This window comes from Dendropsophus ebraccatus, chromosome 15, assembly GCF_027789765.1.
Source record: "Dendropsophus ebraccatus isolate aDenEbr1 chromosome 15, aDenEbr1.pat, whole genome shotgun sequence".
Classification (NCBI taxonomy): Eukaryota; Metazoa; Chordata; class Amphibia; order Anura; family Hylidae; genus Dendropsophus; species Dendropsophus ebraccatus.
Window position 1 is genome coordinate 73534777 of NC_091468.1, and position 16013 is coordinate 73550789.

The 16013-nt window shown below is 50.1% G+C and overlaps 1 protein-coding gene across 2 annotated transcripts in view; it reads left to right on the forward strand.

Annotated features, from left to right (window-relative positions):
- Window positions 1–16013, forward strand: part of LTBP1 (latent transforming growth factor beta binding protein 1) — a 332339-nt gene that overhangs the window by 187187 nt on the left and 129139 nt on the right. For both annotated transcript variants that reach the window (XM_069954510.1, XM_069954509.1), the window contains 3 exons: window positions 5928–6030; window positions 12371–12427; window positions 14756–14878. In XM_069954510.1, coding sequence (XP_069810611.1) covers window positions 5928–6030; window positions 12371–12427; window positions 14756–14878 — 283 coding nt within the window. The remainder of the gene's footprint in view (window positions 1–5927; window positions 6031–12370; window positions 12428–14755; window positions 14879–16013) is intronic.

The window sequence follows — 16013 nt, forward strand, 5'->3', positions numbered from 1 at the left end:
ACACATCTTACCGTCCTTATACTTCTTACACTTCTTACCGTCCTTATACTTCTTACACTTCTTACCGTCCTTATACGTCTTACACCTCTTACCGTCCTTATACTTCTTACACTTCTTACCGTCCTTATACTTCTTACACCTATTACCGTCCTTATACTTCTTACACTTCTTACCGTCCTTATACTTCTTACACCTCTTACTGTCCTTATACTTCTTACACTTCTTACCGTCCTTATACTTCTTACACCTATTACCGTTCTTATACTTCTTACACATCTTACCGTCCTTATACTTCTTACACCTCTTACCGTCCTTATACTTCTTACACTTCTTACCGTCCTTATACTTCTTACACTTCTTGCCGTCCTTATACTTCTTACACCTATTACCGTCCTTATACTTCTTACACTTCTTACTGTCCTTATACTTCTTACACCTCTTACCGTCCTTATACTTCTTACACTTCTTACCGTCCTTATACTTCTTACACTTCTTACCGTCCTTATACTTCTTACACTTCTTACCGTCCTTATACTTCTTACACCTCTTACCGTCCTTATACTTCTTACACTTCTTACCGTCCTTATACTTCTTAGACTTCTTACCGTCCTTATACTTCTTACACCTCTTACCGTCCTTATACTTCTTACACTTCTTACCGTCCTTATACTTCTTAGACTTCTTACCGTCCTTATACTTCTTACACCTCTTACCGTCCTTATACTTCTTACACTTCTTACCGTCCTTATACTTCTTACACCTATTACCGTCCTTATACTTCTTACACTTCTTACCGTCCTTATACTTCTTACACTTCTTACCGTCCTTATACTTCTTACACCTATTACCGTCCTTATACTTCTTACACTTCTTACCGTCCTTATACGTCTTACACCTCTTACCGTCCTTATACTTCTTACAGTTCTTACCGTCCTTACACTTCTTACACTTTTTACCGTTCTTACCCTTCTTATAGCCCTCACCGTTCTTACACCTGATTAATGACATGTATGAATAATTGGCTTTATCCGTATCCTGACTACACTGCCAGCTCATTAATATCACTGGTTAAATATGAACTATATAGAAAAATACCCTCGCACCCCCAGAAAGGGCAACAAGATTACAGGACATTGTGTTTGTTCCTGCATCCATTATTACAGATCTCGGCATGTGCCAGAGCTATTCTCTACATGTAAGGGCCATACGTATAAGGGGACGTATATCTTAGATAAAACCCGCCCCCATGTTCCCAGCCGGACTTACTAAGAGGCCCACGCCTCCTACCAGGGCCGGCCGACTCTGCGCCTGGCACAGGAATTGCGCAGATATCTATACCGGCTCCAGCTCAGATGTAGATGTTTGCCCATTGGGTGAGCTGGGGTTCCGGCTGGCGTACGCCATGGAGAAGGTAAGAAGATGCGGTTTTATCATGGCCTCTGCTCAGGACGCATGGTTACTCCATCTCCTGTAGTGAAGCTTTTTATGGGGACAGCTGTACGCTGGTTAGTTATTCCCCATCTAGATGCACAAAGCAAAGGGATTTACTGCTCAGATTATTGCTCCAGGAGAGCAGGGCTGATAGCCGCCTTGTGGGGCACAGTGGTTGTCTTGTAGGGATGGACTCCAACAAGGCAGCTATCCTGCTCTCCTCCATGTCATGCTGCCCTTACTGCTACGGCTTCTACTGGGCTGCATTATTAGCTCCGCCTTCAGGGGCAGGGCTAACATCATTGCAGCCAGTCCATAGGAGGGACACCTGCCCCACCCACCTGATGACTCCACCCACCTGATGAAATTAGAAAAGGGCAATATGCTTACCGCTCCCCGAGCCTGTGCTGTATCACGGAGCTCCTGGACCCCACCGGCTGTCATCTTCTCCAGGGTCTACGTCACAGACTGGTGGCATTTAGCCTGCCCAACCATTCAGTGACTGCAGCGGTGTCCTGCCCCATCACTGACAGGCTGAGCGGGGTATCCGTGGGTCGTGGTGGAGCCGGCAGGGAGCTCAGCAAACAGCCGGCGGGATGCGGCTCTGGGCAGGCACAGGACAGGTGACTCTGACGTGTTTTTTATCTTTGTACGATGGGTTGCCTCCTGTATATTGCTGCCCATGCTTGTAGGGTATCTGTAATTGTGTGATATGTATGAAGCCATTGGGGCGGCAGCTACAGAAGTGCCTGGCACACGGAGACACTGAGCTCATTTTAGTGCAATGTTCTGAGTTCTTAAGCCAAGTTTTATGTTGAAGAAACTGAAGACTCTCAAGAGACGTAACGGCGTGTTTCATGGAGTGCGGCCTCATCACCATCAGGGTCAGATGAAGATTTCCAGAGAGCTGTTGGCATTGTCATCGGCTTTTGTCATTTCATCTTTCTTAGAAAATCCTGCGACCCCTAAGGATTAGTCATCACGAAACATTCCACACGCTGACCTCTGGAAGGCTTCAACTTTCTGGGATTTAAAGGGGTATTCCCGACTCGTATTGTAGATGTAATGGCTAAATGTGCAACATCTCCGACCCTCACTGATCCCGGAAATAAAGGGTCTCATGAATGGAGCCGTACAGGGAACAGAAGCCGGACTCCTGAGCTGTACAGGGAACAGAAGCCGGACTCCTGAGCCGTACAGGGAACTGAGGCCGGACTCCTGAGCCGTACAGGGAACTGAGGCCGGACTCCTGAGCCGTACAGGGAACTGAAGCCAGACAGTGCAGGGAGGCTCCATGTTCCCCTTTAAGTGACTGTGTGTACAGTGCAGGGAGGCTCCATGTTCCCCTTTAAGTGACTGTGTGTACAGTGCAGGGAGGCTCCATGTTCCCCTTTAAGTGACTGTGTGTACAGTGCAGGGAGGCTCCATGTTCCCCTTTAAGTGACTGTGTGTACAGTGCAGGGAGGCTCCATGTTCCCCTTTAAGTGACTGTGTGTACAGTGCAGGGAGGCTCCATGTTCCCCTTTAAGTGACTGTGTGTACAGTGCAGGGAGGCTCCATGTTCCCCTTTAAGTGACTGTGTGTACAGTGCAGGGAGGCTCCATGTTCCTGCACACTTGTCGCCGTCCTCCGGCCGTCAGTCACGTTGCGGCAGCGGCTGTAGCACTGCAGGAATGTCAGGCGGCTGTGGATTTGGTTTTTGGTTTTTCAGCCTTTCTTCCAGTCTGTGATTTATTTCCTGTGTACCGTCTGGTTGGCGCGGTGACCGCCGGCTGCACATTGTTACCTCAGGCCTCCGCACCACAAAGAACAACTCTCCGGAATGTTCTCTGAGGTGCCGAATAGAATGAGGGACGACTGCTGAGCTCTGCACACAGAGCACGGCATATGCACACAGAGCACGGCATACACCATGCACACAGAGTACAGCATACACCACGCACACAGAGCACACTATACACCACGCACACAGAGCACGGCATACACCATGCACACAGAGCACGACTTACACACAGAGCACGGCATACAACTTGCACACAGCACGCTATACACCATACACCCAGAGCACGGCATACACACAGAGCACTCTACACCATACACACAGAGCACGGCATACACACAGAGCACTCTACACCATGCACACAGAGCACGGTATGCACACAGAGCACTCTATACACCATATACACAGCTCACAGCATTCACCATGTACACAGAGCACGGCATGCACCACGCACACAGAGCATGCTATACACCACACACACAGGTGCCCTGCTCTCTTGGTTCCCTGCTCTCTTGTGCCCTACTCTCTTGGTTCCCTGCTCTCTACGTGCCCTGCTCTCTACGTGCCCTGCTCTCTTGGTGCCCTGCTCTCTTGGTGCCCTGCTCTCTTGGTTCCCTGCTCTCTTGGTTCCCTGCTCTCTTGTGCCCTGCTCTCTTGGTTCCCTGCTCTCTACGTGCCCTGCTCTCTACGTGCCCTGCTCTCTTGGTGCCCTGCTCTCTTGGTGCCCTGCTTTCTTGGTGCCCTGCTCTCTTGGTGCCCTGCTCTCTTGGTGCCCTGCTCTCTAGGGGGCCTGCTCTCTTTGTGCCCTGCTCTCTTGGTTCCCTGCTCTCTTGGTGCCCTGCTCTCTTGGTGCCCTGCTCTCTAGGGGGCCTGCTCTCTTGGTGCCCTGCTCTCTTGGTGCCTGCTCTCTTGGTGCCCTGCTCTCTAGTGGGCCTGCTCTCTTGGTGCCCTGCTCTCTAGGGGGCCTGCTCTCTTGGTGCCCTGCTCTCTTGGGGGCCTGCTCTCTTGGTCCTGCGCTCTCTTGGTGATTTTCACATTTCATTTTGCTGTTTTTTTGTTTTTTTTTACAAGAACAATTTTTGGTAATTTAGTTTAGTGTTTTTACTCTAAGCTTTATATACATATTTGTGTGGCCCTTAGACTACTAGACGGCCTGTGTTTATGACTAACAGTAGTCATAGCCGAAAAATATAGAAGGTCCTAAGACTATTAGAAGATCTCATCCTCACATGACCAGCGAGTCTCTAAGGGGCCGTATGGAGACGTCTGTGATATAATAATATACCTATATACAGCTGCTATGCCTGAGGGTTAAAGAACGTTGCCGCCTATGTTATGAGTCCTGCACTAACAGCATATCTCTTACTGTCATGGACCCGCACTAACAGCATATCTCTTACTGTCATGGACCCGCACTAACAGCATATCCGTTACTGTCATGGACCCGCACTAACAGCATATCCGTTACTGTCATGGACCTGCACTAACAGCATATCCGTTACTGTCATGGACCTGCACTAACAGCATATCCGTTACTGTCATGGACCCGCACTAACAGCATATCCGTTACTGTCATGGACCCACACTAACAGCATATCCGTTACTGTCATGGATCCGCACTAACAGCATATCTCTTACTGTCATGGACCCGCACTAACAGCATATCCGTTACTGTCATGGACCCGCACTAACAGCATATCCGTTACTGTCATAGACCTGCACTAACAGCATATCCGTTACTGTCATGGATCCGCACTAACAGCATATCCGTTACTGTCATGGACCCGCACTAACAGCATATCTCTTACTGTCATGGACCTGCACTAACAGCATATCCGTTACTGTCATGGACCCGCACTAACAGCATATCCGTTACTGTCATAGACCTGCACTAACAGCATATCCCTTACTGTCATGGACCCGCACTAACAGCATATCCGTTACTGTCATGGACCCGCACTAACAGCATATCCGTTACTGTCATGGACCTGCACTAACAGCATATCCGTTACTGTCATGGACCGCACTAACAGCATATCCGTTACTGTCATGGACCCGCACTAACAGCATATCCGTTACTGTCATGGACCCGCACTAACAGCATATCCGTTACTGTCATGGACCTGCACTAACAGCATATCCGTTACTGTCATGGACCCGCACTAACAGCATATCCGTTACTGTCATGGACCCGCACTAACAGCATATCCGTTACTGTCATGGACCTGCACTAACCGCATATCTGTGACATGTCACTTCTTTCGGCGGATAGCTGAATACGCCGGCCCATAGAATGGTGTCTATGGAGCCGACGGAAAGGCACGGCCGTGCGCGGGCATACTGCGGAATTCCGCGAGAATTCCTCACTATGAACCCACCCTCACACTGGAGAGAATACACCACTTCCTGCAGGACATACAGCAGCTGATAAGTACTGGAAGACTGGAGGTTTTTTTAATAGAAGTAAATTACAAATTTAAATAACTTTCTGACACCAGTTGATTTAAAAGAAATGTTTTTTTTGTGACCAGGGGTGTCAGCAGCCGGATAGCGTGCTGTGGTTGGTGTGAGACGCTGTTAGAGCCTTTCCTCAGTCACTATAACTAAATCAGCCGCTTTGTCCACACATATTCTGATACAACCAATTCTGTTCGGATATCTTATAATAGGGCAGCCCTGAATGGCGCTCACCTGACGGCTTTGTTTTCTCTTGTAGTGTGGGAAGCCGCTCCCGGGACTCTCCAAGCAAGAAGATTGCTGCGGGACGGTGGGCACCTCCTGGGGCTTCGGCAAATGTACGAAGTGTCCAAAGAAAGCGAGTAAGTAGAAGCCGGAAGGTTCCATGCAGCGAGGTTCTGCAGCCTTTCTGCTGATTTTATGCCATTGTGCTATTGGTTTTAGTGGGTTTTATATCTTTTTTGTAAGTGACTCAAGAAATTTCTCCAACAATCGTTCACAAATCATTTTCTTTATTATTTTCTATATTATATTTGATTTGTCAGAATTCCAGAGAGTTACTTACACTGAGGTGACTACTGTGCCTTTAAGTAGCTTAGAACATTCCAGACCGCCATGGCTATAGAAGCCTCCGATGTACATCATGTGCAATCTCCCAACCCCTGAGTATCCCACGTTCTTCTGTGTAAGCCGTAATATACAGGTGGAGACCCCCCGGGACCACACATCCTTTATAAGCCTCTCACCTCCTAGAGACGTCGGAGGAGGGTCCTAATCTATATCGATGGTAAAAGGTGCCACATATCGGCCGTCTTAGACTCAGCGAGGAAGAGGAACCGCCAAACAAAGCCAAGTGACAGCCGCCAATACACGAGGACAAAGATGGAGAAGCCTCCTCAGGTCCCATGAAAACAAATGGGAAGAACTACATGGCCGTAATGAGCAGGGTTATGTGCGGAGGGAGGGGGTCACCAGCTAAAGACCACCATCCCAGCCCAGAACCGAGGGGGCCGCAGTGTCACTAACTGCTTCACCGCATTATCAGGAAGGAAAACTAGGGGGAGATATAAAGCGACGTCCTGAGGAGTCACCGGCATCACAGTTATTATTAGGGGCTTAATGTGAAATTTGGAATAAACGTTCATCAATGTCCGTGGAGCCTCAAAACTCGGGAATAGCCGGATGACCCTCCAGGGAAGGAAGCCCGCGGCCAAGGGGGTGATCACCAGACCCCCCCCCCGATACGTAGCCCCTTATGTCCCACCCGGTTGCTACACCAAATGTTTGTACAGGAACGGACAATGTACAGTAACGGCCATGCTGCTAGCCGCTCACCATGTATAACGTAATGGCCGTGCTGCTAGCCGCTCACCATGTATAACGGAACGGCCATGCTGCTAACCGCTCACCATGTATAATGTAACGGCCATGCTGCTAACCGCTCACCATGTATAATGTAACGGCCATGCTGCTAACCGCTCACCATGTATAACGTAACGGCCATGCTGCTAACCGCTCACCATGTATAACGTAACGGCCATGCTGCTAACCGCTCACCATGTATAATGTAACGGCCATGCTGCTAACCGCTCACCATGTATAACGTAACGGCCATGCTGCTAACCGCTCACCATGTATAACGTAACGGCCATGCTGCTAACCGCTCACCATGTATAACGTAACGGCCATGCGGCTAACCGCTCACCATGTATAACGTAACGGCCATGCTGCTAACCGCTCACCATGTATAACGTAACGGCCATGCTGCTAACCGCTCACCATGTATAACGTAACGGCCATGCTGCTAACCGCTCACCATGTATAATGTAACGGCCATGCTGCTAACCGCTCACCATGTATAATGTAACGGCCATGCTGCTAACCGCTCACCATGTATAATGTAACGGCCATACAGTGAGCCTGCTATAGTGATTCTACTTGACTTGTGACTGCAGCCTTAGAGTAACAGGTGATACGTGATGTCACTGCACCGCTCCTCCGCTCTTCCGCTCCTTTGCTCCTTCTCTCCTCCGCTTCTTTGCTCCTCTGCTCCTCCGCTCCTCCGCTCCTCCACTCCTCCGCTTCTTTGCTCCTTTGCTCCTCCACTCCTCTGCTCCTCTGCTCCTCCACTCCTCCGCTTTGCTCCTCTGCTCCTCCACTCCTCCGCTGCTTTGCTCCTCCGCTCCTCTGCTCCTCCTTTCCTCCACTCCTCCGCTCCTCTGCTCCTTCACTCCTCCGCTGCTTTGCTCCTCCGCTCTTCCACTTCTCCCCTCCTCCGCTCCTTCTCTCCTCTGCTCCTCCGCTCCTTCTCTCCTCCACTTCTCCCCTCCTCCGCTCCTTCTCTCCTCTGCTCCTCCGCTCCTTCTCTCCTCCACTTCTCCCCTCCTCCGCACCTTCTCTCCTCCTCCGCTCCTTCTCTCCTCCGCTCCTCCACTCTTCCGCTCCTCTGCTCCTCCACTCCTCCACTCCTTTGCTCCTCCACTCTTAGGGTATGTGCACACGGAGCAATTCTAGCGGAATTCTGCCCGAATTCCGCCATAAAAAGCGGGCGGAATCCGCGTGGAATTCCGCCCGTGTAAATGCAACATTGCTCTTTCCATAGAGAACAATGGGATTTCCGACTGCCCGTGCACACAGAGTAAATTTCCGTCCGGAATTCCGCGCAGAATCCGCATTCCGCCCAAAGAATGTACATGTCAATTCTTTGGGCGGATTCCGCTAGAGGAATCCTATAGAAGTCAATGGGGTTTGAATTCTGCTGGTAATTCCGCTTGCATTCCGCTTGATTTCCGCTCGAATTCCGCTCGAATTCCGCCAGAGCAGAATAGGCGAGGAATTTCAAGCAGAAATTTTTCAGCTACAATTCCTCGAGAATTGCTCAGTGTGCAAGGGCCCTTCCACTTCTCCCCTCCTCTGCTCCTTCTCTCCTCTGCTCCTCCGCTCCTTCTCTCCTCCACTTCTCCCCTCCTCCGCACCTTCTCTCCTCTGCTCCTCCGCTCCTTCTCTCCTCCACTTCTCCCCTCCTCCGCACCTTCTCTCCTCTGCTCCTCCGCTCCTTCTCTCCTCCACTTCTCCCCTCCTCCGCACCTTCTCTCCTCCTCCGCACCTTCTCTCCTCCTCCGCTGCTTTGCTCCTCCCCTCCTTCTCTCTTCCACTTCTCCCCTCCTCCGCACCTTCTCTCCTCCTCCGCTCCTTCTCTCCTCCGCTGCTTTGCTCCTCCGCTCCTTCTCTCTTCCACTTCTCCCCTCCTTCGCTCCTTCGCTCTCCGCGTAGATTGCGTCTATCTGTAAACTCTGGAATTCCAGAACAAGTAGTTCTTCTGCTTCTTTCTTTTATCCCTCCTTGTGATAGAAGATTGTTCTGTCAGAGGGGGCGATGGTGAGTGACGGCCGCTGATTCATCCCATACTATCCTGACTCACCGTGACTCTGAGAATTACTCATGTTCAGCGTTAATAAGCAGTCACTTTCCCCCTGAGAGTGAATCACGTCCGGTGTGTGTCTCGGACGCTCCTTCACTCTCCGACTTATTTCTCATTAGAATCCTCCATCTCTCTGTCCCAGCGCAGCGGCGTCTGTTATTTCTGCACATTCCCTGCAGGTTCCTGTTCTGTGAGTTTCCAGTCAGGACACGGCCGTTGCTCGGCAGTCATCTGCCAGCAGTCTCCGCAGGGTACATGTCTCTAACAATCACAAGGCTTGGCTTCAGAACATGTTCAAGTGTTTCTGAAAGTCTTGAAGTTTCCCGGAAAATCTTTTGAAGTTTATAATAAAAAGAAGCGAATTACTGTACAAACCTACCAGACTGTGCAGGTGATGGGACCGTCTGATCGCCGGGGCGAGAGGGAAACCCACCGATTTCTGTGTCAGTCACGTCTACATTGTCTATAGACTTCTCTATAATGAGCTGGTTGGTTATTCTGTGACCCCCATATACCTGCAATACCTGACGCCCCAACAATCATCCGTCCATCAGTCATGTCTCTCCTGTCCTCTCTGTCCATCAGTTACTGTATGTCTCTCCTGTCCTCTCTCCGTCCATCAGTTATGTCTCTCCTGTCCTCTCTCTGTCCATCAGTCATGTCTCTCCTGTCCTCTCCGTCCATCAGTTATGTCTCTCCTGTCCTCTCTCTGTCCATCAGTTATGTCTCTCCTGTCCTCTCTGTCCATCAGTTATGTCTCTCCTGTCCTCTCTCCGTCCATCAGTTATGTCTCTCCTGTCCTCTCTGTCCATCAGTTATGTCTCTCCTGTCCTCTCTGTCCATCAGTTATGTCTCTCCCGTCCTCTCTGTCCATCAGTCATGTCTCTCCTGTCCTCTCTCTGTCCATCAGTCATGTCTCTCCTGTCCTCTCTCCGTCCATCAGTTATGTCTCTCCTGTCCTCTCTCCGTCCATCAGTTATGTCTCTCCTGTCCTCTCTGTCCATCAGTTATGTCTCTCCTGTCCTCTCTGTCCATCAGTTATGTCTCTCCTGTCCTCTCTGTCCATCAGTTATGTCTCTCCCGTCCTCTCTGTCCATCAGTTATGTCTCTCCTGTCCTCTCTCCGTCCATCAGTTATGTCTCTCCTGTCCTCTCTCCGTCCATCAGTTATGTCTCTCCCGTCCTCTCTGTCCATCAGTTATGTCTCTCCCGTCCTCTCTGTCCATCAGTTATGTCTCTCCTGTCCTCTCTGTCCATCAGTTATGTCTCTCCCGTCCTCTCTGTCCATCAGTTATGTCTCTCCTGTCCTCTCTCTGTCCATCAGTTATGTCTCTCCTGTCCTCTCTCCGTCCATCAGTTATGTCTCTCCTGTCCTCTCTGTCCATCAGTTATGTCTCTCCTGTCCTCTCTCCGTCCATCAGTTATGTCTCTCCTGTCCTCTCTGTCCATCAGTTATGTCTCTCCTGTCCTCTCTCCGTCCATCAGTTATGTCTCTCCTGTCCTCTCTGTCCATCAGTTATGTCTCTCCTGTCCTCTCCGTCCATCAGTTATGTCTCTCCTGTCCTCTCTGTCCATCAGTTATGTCTCTCCTGTCCTCTCTCCGTCCATCAGTCATGTCTCTCCTGTCCTCTCTGTCCATCAGTTATGTCTCTCCTGTCCTCTCCGTCCATCAGTTATGTCTCTCCTGTCCTCTCCGTCCATCAGTCATGTCTCTCCTGTCCTCTCCGTCCATCAGTCATGTCTCTCCTGTCCTCTCCGTCCATCAGTTATGTCTCTCCTGTCCTCTCTGTCCATCAGTTATGTCTCTCCTGTCCTCTCCGTCCATCAGTTATGTCTCTCCTGTCCTCTCTGTCCATCAGTTATGTCTCTCCTGTCCTCTCTCCGTCCATCAGTTATGTCTCTCCTGTCCTCTCTGTCCATCAGTCATGTCTCTCCTGTCCTCTCTGTCCATCAGTCATGTCTCTCCTGTCCTCTCTCCGTCCATCAGTTATGTCTCTCCTGTCCTCTCTCTGTCCATCAGTCATGTCTCTCCTGTCCTCTCTGTCCATCAGTTATGTCTCTCCCGTCCTCTCTGTCCATCAGTTATGTCTCTCCCGTCCTCTCCGACCATCAGTTATGTCTCTCCTGTCCTCTCCGTCCATCAGTTATGTCTCTCCCGTCCTCTCTCTGTCCATCAGTTATGTCTCTCCCGTCCTCTCTGTCCATCAGTTATGTCTCTCCTGTCCTCTCTCCGTCCATCAGTTATGTCTCTCCTGTCCTCTCTCCGTCCATCAGTTATGTCTTTCCTGTCCTCTCCGTCCATCAGTCATGTCTCTCCTGTCCTCTCTGTCCATCAGTTATGTCTCTCCTGTCCTCTCTCTGTCCATCAGTTATGTCTCTCCTGTCCTCTCTCCGTCCATCAGTTATGTCTCTCCTGTCCTCTCTCCGTCCATCAGTCATGTCTCTCCTGTCCTCTCTCTGTCCATCAGTTATGTCTCTCCCGTCCTCTCTGTCCATCAGTTATGTCTCTCCCGTCCTCTCTGTCCATCAGTTATGTCTCTCCTGTCCTCTCTGTCCATCAGTTATGTCTCTCCCGTCCTCTCTGTCCATCAGTTATGTCTCTCCTGTCCTCTCTGTCCATCAGTTATGTCTCTCCTGGCCTCTCTCCGTCCATCAGTTATGTCTCTCCTGTCCTCTCTGTCCATCAGTTATGTCTCTCCCGTCCTCTCTGTCCATCAGTTATGTCTCTCCTGTCCTCTCTGTCCATCAGTCATGTCTCTCCTGTCCTCTCTGTCCATCAGTTATGTCTCTCCTGTCCTCTCTCCGTCCATCAGTTATGTCTCTCCTGTCCTCTCTGTCCATCAGTTATGTCTCTCCCGTCCTCTCTGTCCATCAGTTATGTCTCTCCTGTCCTCTCTGTCCATCAGTTATGTCTCTCCCGTCCTCTCTGTCCATCAGTTATGTCTCTCCTGTCCTCTCTGTCCATCAGTTACGTCTCTCCTGTCCTCTCTCCGTCCATCAGTTATGTCTCTCCCGTCCTCTCTCTGTCCATCAGTTATGTCTCTCCCGTCCTCTCTGTCCATCAGTTATGTCTCTCCTGTCCTCTCTGTCCATCAGTTATCTCTGGCGTGACGTTTATAGGTAAATTCTCGTTTTTGATAGATTTCATGAACCAAAATTAGGTGAAAATCACAGGAGCCGGAAATAATACAAAAACCTGATCTGTGTGATAGTAGCGGGTAACAGTGCGGAGGAGCCGTGTGTGCCAGGTCCCAGTGTTACCGCTTTTCTTTTCTCTTGCAGCCCAGTACATGGAGTGTCCACAAGGTTACAAGCGTCTGAACGCCACATTCTGCCAGGGTAAGCCGTGCCAGCCGCTCTAACATAGGGATACAGGGTCATAGGGGAGGCTTATAGGGGTATTCAGATCCCAGACAGGATAGAGTGGGGGTCAGGCTGTCTGACAGGGGGTCTGGCTGTGTGACGGGGGGTCTGGCTGTGTGACGGGGGGTCTGGCTGTGTGACGGGGGGTCTGGCTGTGTGACGGGGGGTCTGGCTGTGTGACGGGGGGTCTGGCTGTGTGACGGGGGGTCTGGCTGTGTGACGGGGGGTCTGGCTGTGTGACGGGGGGGGTCTGGCTGTGTGAGGGGGGGTCTGGCTGTGTGAGGGGGGGGTCTGGCTGTGTGAGGGGGGGTCTGGCTGTGTGACGGGGGGTCTGGCTGTGTGACGGGGGGGTCTGGCTGTGTGACGGGGGGGGGGGGTCTGGCTGTGTGAGGGGGGGTCTGGCTGTGTGACGGGGGGGGGGGTCTGGCTGTGTGAGGGGGGGGTCTGGCTGTGTGACAGGGGTCTGGCTGTGTGACAGGGGTCTGGCTGTGTTCCATCTTTTCTCTGCCTCCCATAGATATTAGTGTAGCTTGTGGCGCCGTATGGTCTCCTCACCTCCCATTTACTTCTATGGGATTACTGAAACAGGATGAAGATGGGGGTGGAGTTGGTAAGATCCCGTTAAAAATAAAACTTTTTGTTAAAAATAAAACTTTTTGTTCTATCAGGGGTTGTTACCCAATTTTTTTTTCTTTTAAATCAACTGAACCCAGAAAAGGCCTGAGATTTGTCATTTACATTTATATAACAATCTCCAGTCTCCCAGTACTTATCAGCTGCTGTATGTCCTGCAGAAAGTGGTTTATTCTCTCCAGTCTGACACAGTGCTCTCTGCTGCCACCTCTGTCCATGTCAGGAACTGTCCAGAGCAGGAGAGATTTTAATTTACAAATCTATAACTTTCTGGCATCAGTTGATTTGCAAGAAAATTTTTTTGGGTGAACAATCCCTTTAATGTCTCCCAGAGCCCTGCAGTACTGCTATAGTGACCAGGGATGGCGCCATGCTTCAGCTGGAAATTCATAGATACGGGGGTGCTCCTAGATACGGGGGTGCTCCTAGATTCGGGGCGCTCTTAGATACGGGGGCGCTCTTAGATACGGGAGCGCTCTTAGATACGGGGGCGCTCTTAGATACGGGGGCGCTCTTAGATTGGGGGGCGCTCTTAGATTCGGGAGCGCTCCTAGATACAGCTCATACGGCTCATATATATACGGGGGTGCTCCTAAATACAGGGGGACTCATATATACGGGGTGCTCCTAGATACAGGGGTGCTCCTAGATACAGGGGGACTCATATATACGGGGGTGCTCCAAGATACAGGGCTGCTCCAAGATACAGGGCTGCTCCAAGATACAGGGGTGCTCCAAGATACAGGGGTGCTCCTAGATACAGGGGTGCTCCTAGATACAGGGGGACTCATATATACGGGGGTGCTCCAAGATACAGGGCTGCTCCAAGATACAGGGCTGCTCCAAGATACAGGGGTGCTCCTAGATACAGGAGTGCTCCTAGATACAGGGGTGCTCCTAGATACAGGGGTGCTCCTAGATACAGGGGTGCTCCTAGATACAGGAGTGCTCCTAGATACGGGGTGCTCCTAGATACAGGGGTGCTCCTAGATACAGGGGGACTCATATATACGGGGTGCTCCTAGATACAGGGGTGCTCCTAGATACAGGGGGACTCATATATACGGGGGTGCTCCAAGATACAGGGGTGCTCCTAGATACAGGAGTGCTCCTAGATACAGGGGTGCTCCTAGATACGGGGTGCTCCTAGATACGGGGGGCTCCAAGATACAGGGCTGCTCCAAGATACAGGGCTGCTCCAAGATACAGGGCTGCTCCAAGATACAGGGGTGCTCCTAGATACAGGAGTGCTCCTAGATACAGGGGTGCTCCTAGATACGGGGTGCTCCTAGATACGGGGGGGCTCATATATACAGGGGGTGCTCCTAGATAGAGGGGGACTCTTAGATACAGGGGCTGCTCTTAGATACGGGGGTGCTCTTAGATTCAGGGGGGCTCGTAGGTACAGGGGTGCTCGTAGATACAGGGGTGCTCCTAGACACGGGGATGCTCCTAGATACTCTTCTGTGACCTTTCGTTTTGTGGACGGGCAGCATTGCAGACATGTAAACCATGTGACAGAAGGAGGACGCCATCTAATAATGTGGTCTCATTTATGAGTTATGTGTTTACTGATATAATGAAGCGGCCCTGTTACTTAGTCCTTCCAGTCTTGTTCCGCCATAGACTCCTCTCTATCAGATGTCTCATTGTCTATATTCTTCTTGGCAGATATTAATGAATGCTACATGCAAGGTGTCTGTCCCAATGGAGAATGCTTGAACACTATGGGCAGCTTTCGATGCACCTGTAAGCACGGCTTTGTTCCGGATCCTACCTATTCTTCTTGTGTGCGTAAGTAGAAATCCTCTAACATCCAAGCACAATTCCACCCTAAATGTTAAAATTTATTGAAAAAATAAAATGAGGAACATTTCGTAGATTTGGTAAAAGCCCATAAATTCTAGAAGTCCCTCCCGGTTTGTATATGCCGTTTTCTATTTGTTTCAGCTACTTATAGGGTCTACCTCTCGATGTCATTGCCCGCCTGTTCTTCAGGTCTGGCTGGGATAGATGCAGGTCCACATAGGGAGGTACGGTTGGTGAGAGTACGATGCTCAGCAATCTCCATGCAGGTCCAGTCTTCTGAAGGCAGCTATATAACAGCTATACTTACTGTATCCAGGTCCAGTCTCCTGAAGGAAGCTATATAACAGCTATACTTACTGTATCCAGGTCCAGTCTCCTGAAGGCTGCTATATACCAGCTATACTTACTGTATCCAGGTCCAGTCTCCTGACTGCTATATAACAGCTATACTTACTGTATCCAGGTCCAGCCTCCTGAAGGCTGCTATATACCAGCTATACTTACTGTATCCAGGTCCAGTCTCCTGACTGCTATATAACAGCTATACTTACTGTATCCAGGTTCAGCCTCCCGAAGGCTGCTACATACCAGCTATACTTACTGTATCCAGGTCCAGTCTCCTGAAGGCTGCTATATAACAGCTATACTTACTGTATCCAGGTCCAGTCTCCTGCTATATAACAGCTATACTTACTGTATCCAGGTCCAGTCTCCTGAAGGCAGCTATATAACAGTTATACTTACTGTATCCAGGTCCAGTCTCCTGAAGGCAGCTATATACCAGCTATACTTACTGTATCCAGGTCCAGTCTCCTGAAGGCAGCTATATAACAGCTATACTTACTGTATCCAGGTCCAGTCTCCTAAAGGCAGCTATATAACAGCTAAACTTACTGTATCCAGGTCCAGTCTCCTGAAGGCTTCTATATAACAGCTATACTTACTGTATCCAGGTCCAGTCTCCTGAAGGCAGCTATATAACAGCTGTACTTACTGTATCCAGGTCCAGTCTCCTGAAGGCTGCTATATAACAGCTATACTTAATGTATCCAGGTCCAGTCTCCTGAAGGCAGCTATATAACAGCTATACTTACTGTATCCAGCTCCAGTCTCATATATG